The following is a 24,495-nucleotide window of genomic DNA, read 5'->3' on the forward strand; positions in this document are numbered from 1 at the left end:
CAAATTTGAAACTGTTCCTATATCATCAAGACAAGAGGAGCACACAACTTGAATGGATTCGTAAATAAGCAATTTCCCACTGACATTCAAGTTTGTGCAAATATATTTCACTCAGATAAACCTGTAGTGCAACGTAGTCATACTCTCGATGTAGAACTTGCAAAGTATCCTAACTCAATTGCCTCCACCAACTGTATGAAGTACCACTGGTATACGCTATTGATTGGATTACACTACATAACAAGGCAGGCAACTGATAAACTTCAGTAGATGTCACTAGGGCAAAGCACTAAAATATATATTCGATCTACCAAGGTGTAGAGAGGGTTAACATATTGGAACCTTGACTAGTGAAGATGCGAGCATCCAAATAACTCCACATCTTGATGCTTGGAATCAGACGTAGCATACATCATCATTCATTGCATAGATTCAAATGCGTTTTTAACTGACGTTGCTAGTTTCTAGTTTTATTTCCCTTATTATCTTACCTAGCACGTCAGTTGTTGTGCCCTAGATTTGCACGTGGTCATCAGGAACAATTTGCTGTGTTTTATTTCCACATGGTTTCTTTTATCTTTCTTAATGGATAAATTGTACAATTAGTTGATGAAATTTACCGAATATATCTAAAACTCCACTAGGTCAGACAGACTGGCTACCTATGTTTTAGCCAGTCCACCATGGAATTAGTTAGCACTAGACAGGTTGATGGACAGTACTTTTGCACAATGTGACCAGTGATTCCTGCTAATTACAAAAACATTAGCATTACACGCAAATGCCAGTTTGATCGTTTGGGAAGCATACTTGTTACTGGATGTTGTGATGGTTTGAGGCAAGTGGACATTTCAAGAGATGGCCTCTCCTTTCAAACTCTTTGATAAGAAAGCAATTCTTAATGTCTGGGATGCTTAGGTGGAATGACTGCAAGGAAAGAGAGTTCTGATATTGCCAGACAGTTAATTTTTATTAATATATCATTAAAAAGGAAGGTTCAAAATCACATGGCCCTTGTCTCCGCATATGGAATTACCTTTGATGGTGTGCCCAATGCCAATTAATTATTCAAGTCTAACACATACCATGCTGGTTCAGTGTCCTTAGTCAACTCATTACTAAGGAGAGGACGACCTCTTCACACAGACTGGTCTCTACATTTGTCAGTTCAGTCAGATATGTGCCAATTGAGGCTGCCTAATGATACATCTATTTATGACAAAGTGAAATAAGCAATGTACCATCTCTATCTCCCCATTGCTTGATCAAGTATTGCTTTCTAATAGTGCTAGCTTCAACATGCATGGTGTGTGTGCTACATGACATACCAATGGCAATCAATAAATAACTGCTTGCTCCCATCGTCCTTTAATACATCCAGACAAGTGAAGCTGCATGATGCCTTATGCATTCTCAGATGTTGTCTGAAGCACACAGAGGTTATCTGCAAAAGTCTGCCTGTCACAGAAGGCAGGAGTCTAAGACGTAATCCAACATCCACGAGCCACACGGAGTTGTCAAAACAGAGTACTTAGAACAACTAATGAACATTTCCGCTCAAGACATTTTAGCCATTTATATGAACCTTACATTTAAACATAACGTCTCAATTCAAGACATAGTGGAGTCGATTGGATGTCCTGCACAGATTGCTTTGTCTTGCTTCCGTCTGCTTGACTTGACCGCACGAAGAAGAGAACTGTATCTCATTGAACCAGTGGTAGTTGCCCAGAGTGTGACTATGTCCTATTCATAAAAGCACATCTTTGAGCCAGACAGGAACTTGTTACTTTTGCTGGATTCACCTGGAAAACATTTGATAGAAATATAATAGATAAGCCCTTAATCCCATTAGAATCTATCTAGCACATGTATTAAAAATGATCTTTTGTTGCTCTGAACTGATGTTGGAGGTTCATCTTTTTTCTAGTGCAGCCGTGCTCCTACTGGATGACACTGGTAGAGGCAGAAGGCTCATCGCTTACTCTTTCTGTTACTTTTTCTCCTAATGTTGATGTGGTCAGGTTTTGTGTTCAACAGAGAAAGAATGTTTTTAGTAAATTATATTTCTTCAATAATATTTACTTGATCCCCGCTAAAATTCCATCTAACCCTTCCCCTCAATGCAAGCATCCTATCATAGGTTTCGCTCAAGTGAAAAGTAGTTACATCTGAATATATGGTAACCATCTAGCAAATATAAAGGGAAGTTAACCTGTAAGAGTTGTTTATTTTGCTTATATTATATTGACAAAAACATCTTTCAGGAAGGGAAGTGTTTGGAGATGAAATAGGGCAATTATAATGTTGTTAGTATGGTCAGTTAAGTAATAACATATAAATATTCTTTTAAAAACAAAATTTCTTGTTGTGCTTTTTAGTTTAATGAAAATCACGCTTGACAATTAGGACATATCTTGTATTCAGAATTGAAAAAATAATTTAGTAAAATTGCCATGAAAATGCATTCAGATTGCTCAGACATATATTATATCACTGAAATATATTACATCATTAATGACTTCATGAGATATTATCGTACTTATTTAATATGGAAAAATACGATCTGGGTATATACAATTGATGAATCATCGAGCTCCAACCACATATATCTATCTATCAATCAAAATGTTTATCCAGCTTACTTCAAAGATTGTAGTGCTGGCTATGTGTGAAACGTTCAGTAATTATTCCAGAAACAATATAGCATAATATTAATTGTTGTTATGTGTTAAGTGATACAGGCATCCAAAGATGGTGTGATATATAACTTGTTTAATTTCAAGTCATTATACATTCAATTTTTTTCATTGGATTTTTTTGTGAGATTTCACAACAAACAGAAAGTGACATTTTAAAAAGCAATTGCAACGAATATCTTTGGTTTTAAAGAATACAACATACTAATGAGCTGGTGTGATTATCTCATTTAGCCAATCGGCATAATTGTAAAGAACATGTTTTGGAGGAACCTTTTTTTCAGGCAAAACGTTTCGAGTGGAATATAGAGATTCTGTCACTTTTCTAACGATTGCAACAACATTATGGTTATAATTTGTCTATACTTGGCATGAATTATTATGAAGATATGAAAGTCCATTTGTTGACATGCATATTTGCCCCATTGACCATGGAGTTCAGGATCTCAATCATACAAACTTTGCATTAAATGTTTTGCTTAAAGATATTAATATCTTAACCTATTGTTGGAACTTTTTCATACATTGGATTAATCAATATGAAGCTAAGGTAATTCATTCAGCAATTTACTTGCCCACACCTTATGATATAAGACCGTACACATTATCACAGTTCTTTCACCATGAGTTTGGCATGCAGGCCCTGACGTTTTTGTAATTTATTCTACTTATATTTTCAGTTAATATTTTCACTGATGGAGGAAAGGATATTGTATTTGGACAATATGGACCTACATGGAGACTACACAGAAAAATAGCCAGCAAAGCTCTGAGGTATTCTTAATCTGCAAATGTCTTTTTAATAGCTCATGAAATTTGACAGACCTATTATTTTATATTTTACTATTATATTTGGTTCAAAATTTGCAAGTGTATCTGTGAATTGCTCATAGTTGAAACTGTGTTTTTGGATGGATATATGAAGCAAGCGTTATACATTATAATTGATTTTTTTAACTGGTAGGAGTACCTAGATTATAGTAGTGTATTTACAAATAAGAAAAATACTTAATCATCTGCAACTGAACAAGATATTACAATTCAGTAACATTTGAAACCAACACTATAAAATGTACAGGAGTGCAAATGTATCGATGTCTTCACTTCATCATGTTATCCATTAAACCATGGTGGTCACTCATGCTATGGATGGTAAAAACAGTGCTTACTGATGTTATGGATGGTAACCACCATTGTTACTGATGGTATGGATGGTAACCACAGGGGTTAATGATGTTATGAATTGTAACCATGGTAGTTACGGATGTTATGGATGGTAACTACCATGGTTACTGATGTTCTGGATGGTAACCTAAGTGGTTACTGATGTGATGGATGGTAACTACAGTTGTTACTGATGTTATAGAATGTAACCATGGTGCTTAATGCTGTTATGGATGGTAACTACAGTGGTTACTGATGTAATGGATGGTAACCACGTTGGTTGTTGATGATATGGATCGTAAGTACAGTGGTTACAGATGTTATATATGGTACCCACAGTGGTCAGTGATGTTATGGATGATACACACTGGTTACTGATTTTATGGATAATAACCACAGTGGTTACTGATGTTATGAATTGCAACATAGTGGTTACTGATGTTATGGATGGTAACCACAGTGGTTACTGGTGTTTTGGATGGTAACCACATTGGTAACTGATATTATGGATGGTAACCAGTGGTTACTGATGTTATGGATGGTAACCAAAGTGGTTACTGATGATATGGATAGTGGTTACTGATGATATGGATGGTAACAATGGTGGTCACTGATGTTACATATGACTAACCTTACAGATGCATATTTACATTTGTTTTTTCAAAACAAAGGATGGTCAGTTGGGTGTGAAATTTTGACAAGTAGAACCGTTAGATTGCTTTTGTGGCATTTGTACAATTAATATTACAATTATATAATAGGAGAATCCATTTCAGTTAGAATTAATTATAATATATATATGGTGGAATTTTGATATATTAATGAAATGGATCCTTCTTTCAAACTGAATCTACACACATCCAAGAACAAATTTGGTGCCATGACATAATTATCGAAATGGATATTTTTTTAATAGAACCACTAACACTTCTAATTTTGAATGAACAATCCATATCTATTATTACGAACGTCTGATTTTAATATTTACCTTTGTGCTTATAATAAAGTTTAGCATATGTTAGATATTAATCTCTGCTTTTTTTCTTCATATTTCCAAACAAATGAGTGATGTATGTAAACAACTTTGACGTTCCATTGATTGTCATATTCCACCACACAACATTGTTCCAAAAGTTTCTGGCTATAAAGAAAATTATATTTGGCTACATTTTCTATCATATAACATTTTGACTATGGTTTCTTGGAATTGTATAGTTTCATTAATTGATGTGCCTAACGAGTTACATAAACCGACAGTCTGATCAAGAGGCTCTTCCTTGACACAGCAATGTCTGTCATTTTTTGTACTCCCTATCATGTTCACTTTTGGTTTCAAACTAACATTATAAAGAAAACAGTGCAAACAAGGCAGATAAAATCTTCAAAGTATATATTCAGAAATTGTTGTTTACTTATTATTGTTTTAAGTCTCAAAGCAAGTTGTTGTATTTTCCTGATCAAATGAGAAATTGCAAAGTGATAAAATATGATACCTTGTGAGGGAAAGGGTCAATCATCAGTCAGATATTACAAATCTTGGTTGTGAAAGTTCTTTTCTCGGCACAATGGATATCAACACTGGCTACAGTTTTATTCAGTTTGTTTTGTCTGGGCCTACAAAACTCTTTGGCATCTGCTTGGCTGGACCAAGGGAGCATTTCAGAAACAATTAACTCTCATCACTCAGTTTATGCAAAACAAATCACAAGGCAAATTTTTTTTATTTATATAATAAAAGAAGGTGAAGATTACATTTTTTAGATGACATAGTCACTCAGTTTACATGATAGCATGATGCCTGACCTTTTGGATTTTACAGATTGAAATTTTCCCCAAACAATGTTCTGAATTCAATGCACTGAAATTTGTGCCAACATTCCAATAAAGTATCAAACTCAAATCTAAGAATGGTCTAAAGCCTTAACCAATCACTGCCATCTCACCTTTGTCAGTGTGGCTTTGAGTCTTGGACTCAGCCACTGTGGGTATGTGAGAAAGCTTACCTCTAGCTTCCTGTGGGTTTGTGTTTCTTTTTGGGGCTTTCACTGGTTTGTCCTCTACCAGTTATACTGAATGTGATGTATAGTCCATCACCCACTGAACAATGGCATTAAACCCAAAACAACAATAACAAATCGATACAAAGAGTTAGGTATTTTTATTATCCTTATCACAGTATGATCCTTACATATCAGGTTGTGTCCCTTTGAAAATTACTGGCCATCATTACCACTAACAATTATGAAGATGATAAAATGTAACAGCTGAGAAGCATATTATGGTACAGCTCAAGCTGGTATGACGTCCAGTCACGGTACAATAAATATGGTTTGTTTGATGTTGTCTCTTATCTCTCAGATCATAAAACGTATTTGAAAGGGTGCACAACTATTACCAGCTGATAATATGACTTGATCATTTTCTTTGTTAAAACTGAGCATTTTGCATAATACCTTCAAATTAGTTCCAGACTGGTATAGTTGCCAATGAAGAAATAAGGTGTTGCAAGAAGTGCAATAATTCAAGTGAATGAAAAGGTGAATCGTCTGATGACAACATTCAACATCAAAACGATTAAAATAAACATCATCAATAATTCATAAAGCTACAGTTAGAAATGAAATAGAGATAGCTTTAATGTGATAGCGTTGATGAAGGAGGTAGGGGTATTAATATTAGTGATTGGACAGAGACTGATGCAGCCAATGTTTGTACCCATATTTCATTTACAAGGTCATTAAATGGTTTTGTGTTGCATTTGCTGGTTATTTGTAATTATGTGAAATAATATTGTTAATATTTTTATTGTATCGGCTTCTTAACATGCATGTAATTTTTAAATAAAACTATTAACTATTTAAAGATTAGTTGCATCTTTGTTACTTTATATGAAATTTGTCACATCTTTGTGAACCCTTGCTGGAAAGGCCACCCATCTTATAAGGCCATGTTTCTCCTGTTGAAGTGGTGGTCTTATGAGAAGGGGACCTCGATATCAGCTACTCTAGCATGAAGCAAAATGAAACATTAGTACAGTGAAATTTGTCTTTAGATTCGATCCATTCGGCCAGCACAAAAGTAATCTCTCAAGGTAGGTGATCTCTCATTTAAGGTCGATACATTAGTATTTAAACACATTTGTTCCAGAATCAAACATTTTTATCATGACAAGTGGTTTTCCAATTCTATGTCTTGCAATTGAGGATTAACCATATTGTTTTACTGGATCAACATATCCACTTTCAAAAAATTGAACACTACATTATTTTTTTAATTTTGACCTTTACACGTTTAAATATTTTTTTTTATCATTTATCTAATTCTGACTTTTCACGTTGATAGTATTAAGCCTTCTTTAATGTCATATAGAGAAAAGCAGTGTATTAGCTATGCTTTTCTCAATATTACTGATTATAACTGGATAATACACCCATTTATGATTTATTAATTTTAACTACCGCAGTTCTATCACAGTAGTACCCTTGAATGTTCCATAAAGTTAATGTTTATATTGTCTATAAATGTATGTAATAAAAGTATAAACGTTGACACTCCTAAGTTTTTTTACAGGCAGTATATGCAAGGGAAGGACCTGGAGAAGAGAGTTCACATAGCTCTACAAAAAGGTATTGACATACTGAAGGCAGAGACGGGACCCTTTGATCCAGCCCTGCATGTTACTTCTTTAGTTTTCAACCTAATATGTGCCTTATGCTTTGATGAAAGGTTTGTATTAAACTTGTTATCTGTCTTTTTAATTTGAAGATCGGTGGTAGAATGTTTCTTTCAGCGCCTGAGACCAGAACTTATTGCAAGAAATAAGCATTGTTCTGCTCTATAATAGAATACATTGCAAAGTTATGTTAATTAACCGGTTATGACATTTACTTCATGATTACTGGGATTTCAGATAAACTTTGTTTACTGAATATAGAAATTTATTTGGGATTGTACATTTGCTGAGCAAATGAAAGGGTTTTCAGCTGGGAAAACGAAGTGAGTGTTGTCTTACATTACGAAGTGAGTGTTGTCTTACATTACGAAGTGGGTGTTGTCTTATATTCAAACATGAACAGATGAATTGTAGTACTGTTGTTGGCACTGAATAAATATAATTGGTGTAAAGATCAGTGGATGGTATGCTGGTAAAACAAAATGAGTGCTGCCTTTACAAACTGATGGTATCACGCTGGCAATTAACTTGGAAAATATTACTCAGGAATAAGATCTATTTTTGAATAAATCAGTATGAATCAATCAGAACATGTTTTTCAATCAAAGGCAGTGTTTATACAGCAAAAGACTGGCAAATTCATAATGTTGATTCAAAATGTCCATTTTTGATGTTAACACTAGAAATATATCAATGTTTCATTTAACAGATTTGATTGCAATTTGATTCACATTCAACAAATATGGGCAAAATCTTTTGTTATTTTCTAAAGAAATATAAATGGACTATATGCCTCACTGGCCCTGTGTATTAAGTGGGTTCATGCATTATCCAGGTGTGAGTGATTGAGGGAGTTTAGTCCCAAGGAGTGCGTCAAAAAGCAAACAAATTACTATTATAGTCTATGTGACATGTTCAAATACTTTGTATCCCCACCAGATTGAATATATGCAATCAAAAATCAGGTGGGAATAATATATGCAACGATTCTGGGTTAAGACTCCAATGTTACAGTCAGGAAGAGAGAGTTTATCTAATAAAAAGCATGTGAATGGTAACAATGTTGATAAAAATGTCAGCCACTCCGTCAGAGATTCCCAGTTTTGAGTAACCAAAATAATCTCTGTCAGTTTTGTGTTATAGAGACTACCATATTACTCTAATGTAAGTCCAGTCCAGCTGCGAACAATACAGATTTCATATACTATCACATGATGCACTGGCATATCATGGTCTGTGTACCTTGTTCCATTACTACTTCTTAGCAAACTGTATATATTCAGACCTGCTCAAGCATTATGGAATTCGGTCTGCAGTTTGTAGTTGTACTTCATGTATTTCTGCCCAGGCTTCGTTCTGTTGCCAAATCATGTGTGCAGCTTTGTTTAAATCATTAGCATCTATGTGGACTGCTAGTTAACATTATATGTATTTGCCTTGAATTCCTTAGTTTCTCAAGAGTTGTCTCTCCTTTCATCCAAGTGCAACTAGCAGGACAGTATTCCTAGAGCATATTGGACTCAGCTCTTTGAATGCCCTCAAGCTTAACCCACATTTGAAATGCACTTGGAGATTTTATCTAACACTGCATTCTTTGTATGGTTTCAGTTATGAATTTCAAGACCCTCAGTTTAGAAGGATAATTCATGCGGAGGACTCTCTCAATGAAATATTTCAATCTGGACTGATCCTTGAAGATTTCATACCACTGCTAAGATACTTTCCAACCAACAAGTTCAAGCAGTTTAATGTCCTTGTGAATGAACTCAAAGCATTTATGAAAAAGAAATTTGATGAACACAAAGATTCATTTGAGGAAGGTAATTGATTTTGCTGTATATGTTACTTCATGCAAGAATGTTGTTGTTGTTAAAATATTTAGATGTAGTTATATTTTACCTAGTATGCACATTAGTACAGGCAAATTGTACATCTTGGTAATAGCAAGGACAAATGTTAGCACAATATCATGGGTGTTGGCCCCTATAAAGTAAAATGTCATCTATCCAGACTCTTTGAAAGATAATTGATTGTCTGGTAGCTAATAAATTATACTCAGTGATAAGCATAACCAGTGACATTCCTTTATCACATATGACTGGAAGGTACAAGACTGGAAATAATAAATATCTTAGATTACGTTTGAGTTTTCATGACTATTTTCTGTCATTAGTGGCTGTGGCAGAGAACATCCAAAATCACTAGCCACGGATCATCAGTCCATTTCAGTCTACTTATCTTTGGCATTTTCAGCTTGCCAAAACATTATCTACCATTCCAGTATCTTATTGCAAGTGGCTGCACAACACTGATACAATCATATTTCTCATTCACTTTACCTCAGAGGATGAATGGCAATGATCATTGAGATCATCATGTTTTTCCAGACGATGCCTGTTGCATGTGATTTTATATAATTGTTCAAACCAGTCACAGGAAGGTTTCATTTGATTCATGGCATGTGGACACAATTGCTTAGAGTTCAGGTTTGGTACATTTCCCTTCATTATATAATGTGACTTGCACGTATTCGTTTTATGTATATATGTCACTCAGAAACTTATTTTGTACACATTGTCATGGAAAACCAGCTCTCACCAACACGAGGGGCTCTGATAATTCATGATTGGATAAGGGTAACAAAACCAATTATGTCACATACGAATGGTTGAACCTGTAATCTGAAAGTGGAAAAAATGTCTAAGGATTGGGTGTTAATCTTGGATTCTTTTAGAAGACATCACAATTTTTTTATTATAGAAAGTTAATGAATTCCAATTCATTTTGAAAATGGTGATTATTCTTTTCCAAATCAGGCATCTGGATCTGAGAATGTGGAAGAAGGTCGTGATTCTTTAGGACTACCACTACATAAGGTGCTCACAAATCTGAAGCTGCACTGTATAGTATACACTGTTAGATCTGTGTCTGTGCTGTACATTATACATTGGCAGATGTGGACCTACACTGTACTTTATACACTGACAGATCTTCATTGTATAGTATATGCTGGCAGATTGAAATCTATATGTTACACTATACACTGTCAGAGCTAGATTTATACTATACACTATATTCTGTCAGATCTATGTCTACATTGTAACTTTTATGCTAGCAGATCTAGTTCTACACAATAATATTCACTAGCAGATCTAGGTCTACACAGTATAATATTCCCTAGCATATCTAGGTCTACACTGTATATTATTCACTAGCAGATCCAGTTCTACACTATATGCTGCCAGATTGGATCCTCATTGCATAATATACTCTGATTGATATAGATCTACACTGCATAATATACACTTGCAGATCTGGATCTACACTGCATAGCATGAACTAGCAGATCTAGATCTACAATGAACATTATATCCAGGAAGATCTGGGTCTATTCTGTACATTATACACTGGCAGATCTAGATCTACAATATACAATATCTGCTTTCAGTTTTGGGTCTACACTGTCCATTATATCCTGGCAGATCTATGTCTACACTGTACATTATACACAGGCAGATCTTGATCTACAATGCACATCATAGCATATATATGTGTACACTGTGCATTAAATCCTGGCAGATCATGGTCTGCACTGTACATAATACACAGGCAGATCTTGAGCTGCACTGTACATTTTACACTGGCAGATTTGAGTCTGTGTTGTCTGCCTTTGAGTATGCATGATATATATTGGTAAATACATAATGAATGAAATATTACTTTTAACCTAAGCTGCAATTTACATGTACTTTTCTCATAATAATGTTGGTCAGATTGTAAAGTAATTCTGGCTCATGGATTAATGATTTATTCCATCTATTGGAATAAATACTAAGGTTAGGGCTAATGTTCAGGTAATTTTTTCAGACACTACAGTTTGCAGAGTGACTTAAGTTTGCAGTTAGATGTGTAATGTGGTGAACTACAACTTATGCTACTGCGAGCTATATTTCACATTCCATTAATTTGAATTAACCTTTGAGTTTTCTTCAGTTTTTCTTGGCTTAGTTAGGCGTGTGTATCATTTTCCAAGATATTATGTCAATGTGACCAATTCATTTGGGTAAACCTTTGTCTTAACCTCATTTTCTGGGTCAATATTGCCTACGGAGAAACGTAAGTATGTATGTAATTGTGTAATGGGGAGCAGACATGGATCCGTATTATCAATGCGTCAATGATCTGCACTGTATTTGTTGTTATTGTTGTTATTATTGTGGATTTATCACCATATGTCAGCATATGAAATGGTTATACTGTGGCGGCAATCACACTTTGAAGAGTAAATAGATAAGAAGCCAATTAAACCATTTGTCCAGTCAGCAAGAAGAATAAATTGAAATATTCAGATTCAATGAACAAAGCACAGGAAAAGCTATAGTCATATTTATTTGCCTTCATGCTGTGCTGATTTGAGTCAACCCAAGATATATACAAGAAAAGACCTACAGATTATGTCAAGTTGAGAGTTCTGGAAAGAATCCTTTGAGCTCCATAAGGTTTGGAACTGCAGTTTCTGAACTGTACTAAAGGTTAAATTGAGATCTAAGTGCACTTTGCAAACTGTTTTAGTTGAACCTAAAATTATATCTATCTTCACTGAATTAGTCTCAGATCACACTTATAAACTTTTAGAAATGCATCTTACTATGTTGACAATAGCAGTACATGATATTCCAGTATTCATTAGTTAAAATGTCGGGGCCCCGAGTGACTGAGTGTCTAAAGCGCACACCGTTATGGATCACTGCCATCTCACATCTGTCTGCATGGGTTCAAGTCTCAGATTCAGTGAATTTGGGTATTTGAGAAAGCTTGCCAGTAGCTTCTCATGGGTCGGTTGTTCTTTCTGGGGTTTTCCCGAGTTCTTCCTCCACTATTAATACTGACCGCCATGTATAGCCTATCGTGTGCTGAAAAATGGAGTTAAACCCTACAACAACAACAACTTAAAATGTCTAACGTGTCAAAACATCTTGACTACCTTACTAAAAAGGGTCTTGCTGTGGTTGGCAGGTCTCTGCTGGTTTCTTAAATAACAGCACATATGCCAAGTATGTATATTTGCAGGGTCCATAGCAAACCTCAAAAACTTTGAGAAACGTAATGTTTTACCTTAAAAATCTAAATAATTCCTTAACAATGCAATAAAACCTAAATAAAAACATTAAGCTAAGCAATTGAAACAATGATAAGTGGCTCTACCCGGAACCAAAAATGTCTTTTTTTGGTCATGTGGTCAAGAAAGCGCATAAATTATTTGAGTTACAGACATCTGGTCCTTTTATTCCATCATTCATTTGATAGACACAAGATGGCATATAGTTGTCATCACTTTTAGAAAGAGCAACAGATGTACCATTTTTAAAGATATTTTTGAAACTTTTAACTAAAATGCCTTGCCTGAAATTGTGTTTTGAATTAAGTGAGTCGAGAATGTAATCCATGCTGGAAGATGCATTGCCAACATGGCAGTAGTATTACAGATATTTAGTGAAGTCATACTATAAGTTTGAAAATATCTTACACTGTAACCTTTGGGATAAAATTGGCATGTCATATAACAATCTCATAGGTTTTCAATCGCCGGATAAGTAATTTTATTAAGTCTGATCACCAGCACAATGGGTACAGACTTCTTGGCAATTAAATGCATCATCTTATAGACTTATAAACATGGATTAACCCCGTAACCCCGTAATATTCTTGAGGAGTACTGTTGAGCATTATCTGGACTTTTAATTTACTAATAAATTTTCTGGTGCAAGGACACATGCAATTGAAATAGGAAACAGTAAAACACGTTTATATTCTTTTATCACATAGTCGGTACACTTTGCCAATAGAGTGTGCAGTTGAATATTTATATTATAAAATGTAAACATAGCACTTTATGTGAAAATAAGCCCATGTGCATTTTTATCTTTACTAATTGGCTGCGATTGTGGGAAATCTATTGGAATGTTTTGTTTTCAATGAACATGTTGGTGGCCATTTTGCAACTCAAGTCACAAAATGAAATTGAGGAAAAATTATATTGTCTGTCTGAATATGGACAATTTACCCCCACAGAGGTTTGTTATGTCATGTCTAACAATACCATCATAAGATAAATAGCATAAAACCCCAAGACAAGAACAACAATAAGATGTAAAACTAGGAACATAGAACAGTTCATAACTAATGTTGGAGGTGGGGTTGGCGAGGGGCGGTATATATGTAGCATAGAATATAACCAATATACAAGCATGGTTTAGATGTTAATTTACAGAAGTAAAACAACTCAACTCTGTTCACAGAAGAATGTGGACATAAACCGATCACCCAACTGACAGAACTTTATCCAACCACGTCATATATACGCAGTAATTATGTGATGCAAGTCCAACTCAGAAACATATTTGTTTACGTATTCTGTACAGTCTACTGTTCCAGTCAAATGCTGCAGATATATGGTCACAAATACAGTACAGAAAATGCTGCCTTCAGTAATCCTATTTTATATGAAAATCACAACGATGTAATGTTTAGTTGTGAAAGTGACATTTTTTGGTAATCATGTGCTCTTAAGGTCTAGTGTGTACCGTATGAAACGACGTGACACCACACGCATTGATCACTCTGAAAAATGATATAGTTGTTATAAAAGGTTCTATTTATTCGGATGGACACCTGTTCTTTGATTTTTGGTTTGTAATAAAGTACAATCTTCTTTTACTAGTTCAACTTTGTTTGGGACTGTGATTTATTCACAACAAATGAAAAGTACATCGTCTGTCAAAATGAACGAAATTATGAATTATTCTCTATATCTAAATAATTTCTACTGAAATAAATTCAATGTAATAACAATAATCTCCAATGGTTAATGATTTAATATTGAATTTATGAATCTTGTTGAAAAATGTCAAGCTTTTGCGAGCCAATGCATGCAAAAGGTGGACATTATTCAACTCGTTTCATGAATCCAGTTTTTAATCATTACCCATTTGACATCCTCTCACGTGGATTATTTTTTTTATTTTGGAGTAAATATATGCAAGGTGAACTCAGAGTTACAATTGGTGATGATTTACCCCCAAATTACTGTAGATAGGAACTTTTGAAATGCATGGGTCATAAATATTTTCAATATCTCTTTTAATTCACTCAATGAAATATAGAATATCACAACGTTTATTTAGTTTATAGTACTTAATTTTTATATTTTGACACATTTGCAACTTCCCCTATGATAAAAAATCTCCTGATCTCCAAGTGTCGGAAATTTTGGCTACATCCTTTTGTTAGATGCAAACTATTTTGATCTGCCCCTTACATATTGTTTTAGGATTTATCTGGGAAAAGCATTAATATGTAATAATTAGACCCTGCTAAATCCAGAGAACGTAATATTAGTCCTCAGATAAATGCATAATTCAAATTACCATATTCCTAGCAGGTAGCAAAAGTAAATATTGTTTTCAGCTAAGTTGGATTTCAGTCCTGGTGTATGACTGATGTCCAGAGAGTGACAGTGACGTTTTTCTGTGTGCAGCGCAAATAGAAGATTTGCAAGAGATACAGTGAAGGAAATCAAAGCTCTTGAAAAGTAGCTGGAAGAGAAACTTAATGAGCTTTAAAATCCATAAAAAGAAAACATATAGGTCTTAGGACACGATATTGAATATAGCCTATGGTGTGTTCTGTATTAACTATGGATAAAACTGTAGGCCTAAAGATGACATTGGGTAAATATTTAAATTAATTTAATGGAGTATTTGCTGGGCGGTGTGGAGGAGGATGACTTAGTGGAAATTTCTCAGCGTTTGCAGATATTTTGTAAAATATATTTTCAGTCTTTATTAATTTTCACTTTATCATAATTTAATATTATTTCGAAACAAACCAAAGGCATATTTTATCAAATGTGTAATAAGTGTTATGCTCACCAAGGAGATAATATTGTAACTAATTTATGACTTGAACCTCATATTTGTATTAAACCTTGAGAAAACCTAAAATTTCAAAATATAATTTCACTTATATCCATGTATTTTGTATAATATGATAGTAACTGTGTTTGTAATTTATTCTAGTGTATATTATCAAGGCGTTGTGAACATTTAAAAGCCAGACATAAAGAAGATGAAAGCGCTTCACTTTGATTCATTCCAGGAATTTACTTATTCAACAACATATCTGAACAATAATAAAACACTGTTTATTCTGTAAATACAGACTTTCTGTTATATTTGTTAAAGTGACCTATTTTGCATGGCACAGTAATTTGAGCTTGTGTTAAGTTCAGTTTAATGTGTGTTTCATTTTAGCTCTGTTTATCCGATGCTATCTCATAGAGTCAAGTAACATGGAATCAAGATGTGTCATGAGTACTACTATAAGTTATGTAAAAACCAGGCCACTTTGACCTGTCTTAAACTACAGTGACCACCATTAATCTTTTATAGCTCTGATTTTCATACAGTAGACCTTGCAGAGCATGTATGTATGTAAGTATGTGTGTGTGTGTGTCTGTGTGTGTATATATATATATATATATATATATATATATATATATATATATATATATGTCTGTATGTAGATATGTGGTCAAAATGAACATCAGCACAATATTTGCTGTACAGTACATTAGAAATGTTTAAAAACAAAGATAAAAAGCTCAAATCTGAAAATTCAGTCACATTTTTTAATATCAAACACATCATTTTAAAAAGCTCAAGACCTTTCAGCTAGATTATTATCATGGGATGCAACTGGTCCAAACGTTTACCTCAATTAGTGGCCTACTACAACATGCATCAGGGCTAATCTGACTGTGAAGAGCCATCATGTCATTTGATTTGGTATCTAGATGCTTCATGAGGTGTTCAACATTCTTGAATTGAAACTAAGTCACTGTTACCTGTATTTTGTGCTTAGTGATCTGTAATAATCACCTGAGTTTCTTAGAAATTTGTTGCAGAGTAATACAGTTAGTTAAATATAATAACGCATAAGAAGCACTAAACTACACCATTTTGACAAAATAAAGTTTTACAGACATTACTTTATTTATATTTAATTGAATGAGTGTTTTGTTGAAAAAGGCAATTCTGCTGGACAAATGATATGTTTAGAAAAAACATGTGCATAACCAACAGGTGGTGCAGTTATGTGATTTTTACAACTTCAGTGGAACATCAGAAACACAGGTTAAATGAAAGTATTTATTGTTGTAAAGGTTTCTATATTAGTATTTGGTTTTTTAACAGTTTCAGATGACATAAGACAGCAAATTGATCACACAATGTATATTATATTTAATAAATATGAAACTTTGTACTTCGTTACTTAGGAAATATTCGAGATTTCGCAGACTACTTAATTCAGGCCAGAAAGGAGGCTGAGCAAGAAGACAAAGAGGACATCTTGGAACAATTAACAGACACTCATCTTGTCCAGACACTGTCTGATATTTTCTTAGGTATGAAATGCTTCATATTTGTAATAGCTTTAGCGTTTCACATCTAGCTAAATTACATCAAGATATTAAAGGAAACTACAAAATATAGTATATCTTCAAAGTCATTTGTTGTTTTCTTAACTGCACTTAACAATATGTATATCCTGCTAAGGTATTCAGGGCTAAGTTTTCTTCCAATGTTCACACGGGCAGTCAGTCCAGGCCTGCTATGATGGTTATCGAACCTACAACACTTGTTTATTAGTATGATAATGTACCACCTGAGCTAGCATGTATTACTGATCTATGTTCTGAATCACTGCTATATACAGTTTGGCAGTATATTTAGGTCATGGTGTACATCCCAAACTGTATCCAGTCAAACCTGTTCTAATGATCACCTTTTCTCAGTGGTCACCTGTTTACAGTGTCCATTACAGTTTTCTCCTGGAAAATTTACAATTTAAATATTCTATATGTAAAGATCACCTGCCATGTGCTGACAGTGTTTCCTAGCTAAACAATGTTTTCTCCCTTCCTGAAGTGGTCACTAGAGCATATCTACATTGACGGTTTACTTTATGCAAACTTGATATTTGCATCATTGGAAGGCATTGCTTGTTAAAGGAATATCATGTGAATCAATGTTCAGACATTTCTTATCTCTCTTGTATTCATAAATCTAGTCACACTGACAGAATTACTCAAAGATGTCAAATTCAAAAGCGAGGCAGATTTGATCATAAGAACAGAGAGTAAAAGTGAACCAATTCATTTGCTGGATTGTTAGACAAGTAGTTGTGTTTTTACAGCTGAAATTGAAGTTACATTTAGTGCCAATGTGACAGATATAGTTATCTATTTGCCTTTGACATAAAGCTCTTTGAAGAAGAAAAATGTTTGTCTTTGAGAATAGTTACAAGTTGCATACTTTGTCGTTATGGTAATCAGTGATTAAGTAATCAAAATATGTCTGTAAAGGCAGGTGATGTTATAGTTCAGAGTCACAATGAATAGCCACATATGGCTTCTTTTGACTTTCTATTCATCACAGAGTTTTTAAATGCTCTGTTTTTTATATTGATGAGTCAACCAACATACTAATCCAGATATTGTCTACACGACATGAAGAAAATAAGATTGGAGTATATTTTTAAATTGGTGATTATGTATTATAGGATGGGTTAAGCTGAGTAGAATGCAGTAATCTTGTGTGGAACATAAATGTTACAGAGAACAACATATACCCATAATTATAATTTTGTTGTACAGTGATCATAAAGTAGTCTTGATAACTACAATAACAATAACAATAATAATAATAATAATAATAATAATATGTAAATGATAATGATATACAGGAAAGAGCATTTGTTTTACAAAACAATTTTTTAAAGATGAATCTGTGCACAGGAGTCTGGTGTGTGCTATGGCCAGCTTTGTCTCTTCCTATGAGTGCTGGCTAGTGACAGGTTTGACTCTATACTTATAGATTGTTCCAGGCTATGGAAGGATATTGTTTAACACAGCATTAAAATTCTTAATAACTTAGACAACATTTGATTTATTCTTTTTGCTAAATATTGTCTGCCATACTAAAATGTATATCGAAAGATTTTTAATCTGATGTCGTCAGAGATATTACTGTGAATTTTTACAAAACTGTGATAAGTAATTCCATCTCTTATTTTAGCTGGTGTTAACACATCTCGACTGACCCTGCGCTTTGCCCTGTTTCACATGGCACAGTACCCAGACATACAAGAAAAGGTTCATAAGGAGATTAATGAGGCAGTGGGTGAGTGTCAAAAACAATACAAGAATAATGTCACAAATCTCCATGCTTCTACTGCAGAAATCTGCCCCTCCCCAACTGCTCACCCCCAACCCAAGATAGTGACACAAGGGACATAATTCAAGATCTTTCTCAGATACATGATACATCTTCCAGTAATGAGTACATGATTGAAGTTTTGTTGGAAAGTATTTGAAAATGACATTTTAATTAAACATGTTATGAATTTGACCTTTTGACCCCTAGGTACAGGCAGGGGGCAGGGAGTATCCAAACATGACACTACTTTTCCAGATGGTCATTGCATGGGCAAAATAAATTTTGAAGGATATTTGGCAATGGACACATGTGAAATAGATAGATGAAAGGCATCAACATATCCAGTACATTTTATTAAAATAAGAATATAAAAATCTTGACATCACAGTTAAAACTTGCTTGATGTGTAACTGTGATTTGGTGTTCTATCCACATATACCATTGGTAAAATCATGGAAATTTGACAGTGACTTATTTTTCAGTCATGGTTGTATCAGTTGTTCATTCTACAATTACTCATAAAATGCTGTAACATCAGTAAAGGATAAATACATCGGAAACATTTATACTAATAATGTATGTTATGAAGTCTTATGTTATGTGTTTAGACTGGAATAAACAGTAACACAAGAAAGAGTGAAAACAACAAGCTTTCATAAATTTAACAAATAATTTATTTGAATGGAAAATACAGTCAAAATAGATATAAAAACTGACAGTTATAGAATCAAATCCAAAAATAATCCATGGATACTCCATGAATAAAATTTTAGAAGTCCTAATAACGAAATGTTCTAATGATCTCAAGTTCGTGTCCCGACAAACAATACAAGATGGAAGGCAATGACGTATGCTGTTTCCTGTTCAATATTGTTGTCTACAGTTCCTTGTAGAAAACACAAGAAATAATCTCCGCTTTTGGAAATCCAAAATAAAATTTTTAAGAAACGTCTTTGTTCAATAACTCTGTATGAGCGCTCAAAATATTTCCAGAGAAACGAATTAATTCTTTTAGAATCCAAATAGTTCAAATAAACATTAAAATTTAATTCCTAAAATGACAGAACAAAGGAAAAAACCTTTACGTCTCAGTGTTTAGAAGCCCAACTGTGATTATGTCTTTAAAGAATGGTTCAAAACTTTAATTTTACGCAAAATAGATGAAATTAAAAAATAGAAAGGTTTAAAAACTTAACAATTAAATCAGATATAAATTAAATCAAATATACATAACATGAACGCTGTATAAAAGTAGGTTATGTGACTCCATTGTTTCCTTATTCTTGTGGAAATGTACTGTAGACTCGTGGCATTTATAAATGTTGAATAGAAAAATCATGAAAACTAACCTGCATTAATGATTTGATGTGTGTGTTTGTCTGTTTGGTGTGTACACTAGAGACTCTTTGTGCCTGTTTCATGAGTATACAAGAGATTCTTTGTGACAGTTTGATGTGTAAACTAGAGATTATGTGTGTCTGTTTTGACCTTTATACTAGCGATATGTGTGTTTTTCTATGTGTAAGATATTCTGTGTTTGTTTGATGTGAATACCAGAGATCGTTTGTGTCTGTTTGATGTATATACTAGAGATCATGTGTGTAAATTTGATGTGTATACTAGAGACTGTGTTTGTTTGATGTGTAGACTAGAGGTTATTTGTGTCTGTTTGATGTGCATATTAGAGACTGTGTGTCTGTTTGATGTGGAGGCTAGAGACTGTGTCTGTTTGATGTGTATACTAGAGCTTCTTTGTGTCTATTTGATGTGCATGCAAGAGATTATTTCTGTCTGTTTGATATTTATACTAGTCATTATGTGTGTCAGTTTGAGAGACATACTATAGCTTTTTTTGTCTGTTTGATGCCAAAGCTAGAGATTATGAGTGTCTGTTTGATTGAGATATATAGAATCTCTGTGTCTGTTTGATGTATATGTAGAGATTCTGTGTGTCTAATGGATATGTAGAGATTCTGTGTGTCTGATGGATATGTAGAGATTCTGTGTGTCTGTGTGATGGATTATTAGAGAGGAGTCTGTGTGTTTGATGTGTATATCAGAGATTCTGTGTCTGTATGCATCTGTTTGGTGTATGTACTAGAGACTCTTTGTGTCTGTTTGATGTGTATACTAGAGATTATGTGTTTCTTTAGATATGTATACTATAGCTTTTTGTGTCTGTTTACTGTGTATACTAGATATTCTGTGTGTCTCTTTGTTATGTATACTAGAGCTTTTTGTGTCTGTTTGATGCTGAAACTAGAGATTATGTTCGTACGTTTGATGGATATATAGAGATTATGTGTCTCTTTGATAAATATCAATTCAATATATCACATATTATGGTTGGAAACGGAAGTTAGTACATGTAAATTTGAAACTATTAAATCGTACACACCGTTTTTAAAACCTCCTGTATTTAATAATATTTTCTTTAGCCAAATTAATTTCTTATTACAGTATTAGGGTAAATTATCTATCAATAAAGATTTTGGTAAATGCTTACATGTATCTGCAATGCATAAAATAAAAATTACAGAAGCTTATATTTTAATTACGTTTCTGAGTAATCATTTTAAATAAGAGAAGACGTATAAAGAAGAACTCTGCTGACACATTGATCTGGCTTTATTTTTTATGCTTTTAATATTGTCCCTGTAATAGGTTGACCATTGGATCAGGAAAACTTTCCAATGTCCAAGGTCACCTTATATCTGACATAGTGTAGGGGCAATAAAAGTAGTGTAGGAAGAAAGTAATAAACACACAAACACACATGAAAGTACACATGCACACATTCATGTATTACACAGTCTCTAATTGACAATTACAAATATAAAGCATCTAGTTGGCACACTGTACACTATAAATATGATACTATTTTACATGTATTTGCCTTAATCTTACGTTGCTTGTTTAGGCTTGAGTAAGCAGTAACACAAGAAGGAGTGAAAACAGCAAGCTTTGAAAAATACAATAACTTAATTCCCTGAAAATCCTGTAAAAATGGGGAAAAATATGAACTTACGATTTTATTGAGTCAAATCCAAAAATAATCCAAGAATAATCCAGGAATCAAATTTGTGATACCCTAATGATAATATGTTCTACTGATTTCAAGTTCGAATCGCGACGAAGAATCCAAGATGGAAGACGATGACGTAAGCTGTAACCTGTAGTGTTTATGTCTACAGTTCCTTGTAGAAACAAGAATTATCATTCCGGTTTTGGAAATCCAAATAAATTTTTTAAAAAAACTATCGTTGTTCAACATAATCACATGAGCACACGTATTTTCCCGGAAAAAAATAATTCTTTTAAATCCAAGTAATTTGAAATAACTCCAATCCAAGTAATTTAGAATAACTCCAAACAGCACAACATAGAAGTTCCAGTGCCAGTTAAAGCCCAGCATCTACTGAGAATAACTTTCCAAAACAAGGGTTATATATACTTCGAAAACACACAAAGGGGGTCACGTGATTATTTTCCCGAAGCTCGTAGAAATTACCTACTTGTTAAAGATCATGTACACTCAGTATGGCCCTGGCGAAAACCAATCATTTTACTGTTTCAAAAAATTGTTTACATTTTAAACACGTAGTCCCATCATGACTTCATTTTGGATTGAGTATAGTACAGATTTATTATCGCGACCACACAAGCCTTTGACAACCGATATTTAAAATTAGAAACATAATCAAGAATATTAATGAAATTAGAAACGTGTTTCTCTTTCAATAACTTCAATGTTTCACGCAAGTGTGTCCAAACAGCAATACAAAGGAACTGAAACCTAAAGATTCTCTAACTGCAAACAATAGGAAACAGATGCCTTCATCGCAATCTTTACCCGTATCAAAACAATATGATCAAATCATGTTTTTCAAAGTCTGATGAAATCTTTATAATGCCCATTGGGTCTCAGGGTGATAGGCATAAGACTTGAGTTGTTGAATGCCTAATTCGCACATAACTTGGTGGACAATTCCAGACAGGAAATATGAGCCTTGATCACACTGTACAGACTTGGAAAGGTCAAATTGAGTATAAAAAAAAAACTTTATCAAAGCTTTCACTATTGTTTTAGATTTTAGATTTTATATTTCTCAAGGGAATTGCCTCTGGAAACCTTGTTGACGCACACGTAATGGTCAACTTGTATTGGTTACCTGACTTGGTTTTAGGTAAGGGACCAACATGATCTACCAAAATTCTACTAAATGGCTCGTCAAATGCAGCAATATGTTGTAGATGAGCCTAGGGAATTTACTGCTTAGGTTTTCCTACTATTTGACATGTATGACAAGACCAACAGTATTTACCAACATCACTTTTGAATTTTGGCCAATAGAAGATCTTGTGATACGTTATATTGATCCCTAAATGACCAGCCAATGGAGTTTCATGGGCCAGACTAAGTATGTCCTTTCTGTAAGGTTTTGGAACTACAATCTGATAGTTCACTGACCATTCGTCATCAGCAGGTACCTCGGGAGGTCTCCATTTTCTCATAAGAATTCCATTTTTAATGAAATAACAGACAGGAACTTAAGTAGCTTCAGTTTCACTAATAGACTTTGAAATAAATAGGAGATCTTAGGATCATTTTCCTGTTCAACACCAAGTAATTGTCATTTATCACCCTGATTAGAAGAAAGAGAATGAGTCATTAAAGAGGATCACTGTGATCAATACTTTCTGATTGATCCAAACAAGGAGCGAGAGTGACCTCATCAAAAGCCTGACCGATACATGTGTCAACTAAAAGAATACCTTCCTTATCTGCATAATTCTCAAGAGCTTTGTTTGTCATAGCTCTGGTAACTGCACAAGCTGGAAATAAATCAGAGAATTCTTTTTCAATTTGATCTACTTTCTGATCCAAGCAAGGCTTGTCATTTACAAGTGGATTAACCACAACTTTGCCTCAAGCTAGGTTGTTGCCTAAAAATAAATGAATGCCATCAACGGGTAAAACAGAGATTGTTCCTACAGCCATACTTCCTGAACCTAAGTCTGATGACAAATGTACACAATGGAGAGGAACATTAACAAAGCAGCACTCTACTCCATGAATAAGAACACTCTCATTAGAACACGACTTCTCAGAAAAAGGCAAAGTACCTGAGAATAAAAAGAAGACAATGAGAAGAGCATGTGTCCCTTAACATTTTAATAGGGATAGGATTAGCTGAATCACCCAAGAGTGATATAGAACCCTTCGATATAAATGGTTCATAATTATCCATAATAATACGGACTGAGGTTTATTATACCGAACAAATTATTGCATTCAATACATTACCGTGACCTTGACCTCTTAGAAATAAGAGCATTTGGAATAGGTCCATCCTGATTCTGATACCTATTTTTCAATTTGTAGCAATCAGAAATAACGTGTCCATTTTTATTGCAATAGGTACACGTAGGACAAAACAATAATCTTGAATCAAGCTTCTCTGAAGTTTGATTTGTTTTTGAAGTTGTGCCAGTTGTAAGATTTATCAGATCTAATATTAGGCTGAAATACCTTTTTGCCAGAAGACTGTTGAGTAGAAGTATTATTTACAGTATGAATTTATGAGTTAAAGAATACTCATCAGCAGCACGAGCAGCATTTCCCAAGGTTTTAATCTAATGCTCGTCAAGATGAGACTTAATGTCACTATGGACACAG

General features: G+C 33.9%; 1 protein-coding gene across 2 annotated transcripts in view; it reads left to right on the top strand.

The window, feature by feature from the left end:
- Positions 1-24,495, top strand: part of LOC149799935 (steroid 17-alpha-hydroxylase/17,20 lyase-like) — a 57,028-nt gene that overhangs the window by 21,362 nt on the left and 11,171 nt on the right. For both annotated transcript variants that reach the window (XM_089959395.1, XM_089959396.1), the window contains exons 5-9: positions 3,380-3,473; positions 7,434-7,589; positions 9,145-9,356; positions 16,874-17,002; positions 18,675-18,779. In XM_089959395.1, coding sequence (XP_089815521.1) covers positions 3,380-3,473; positions 7,434-7,589; positions 9,145-9,356; positions 16,874-17,002; positions 18,675-18,779 — 696 coding nt within the window. The remainder of the gene's footprint in view (positions 1-3,379; positions 3,474-7,433; positions 7,590-9,144; positions 9,357-16,873; positions 17,003-18,674; positions 18,780-24,495) is intronic.

Source organism: Sinohyriopsis cumingii, chromosome 5 (assembly GCF_028554795.1).
Source record: "Sinohyriopsis cumingii isolate HCF-2022 chromosome 5, ASM2855479v2, whole genome shotgun sequence".
NCBI lineage: Eukaryota > Metazoa > Mollusca > Bivalvia > Unionida > Unionidae > Sinohyriopsis > Sinohyriopsis cumingii.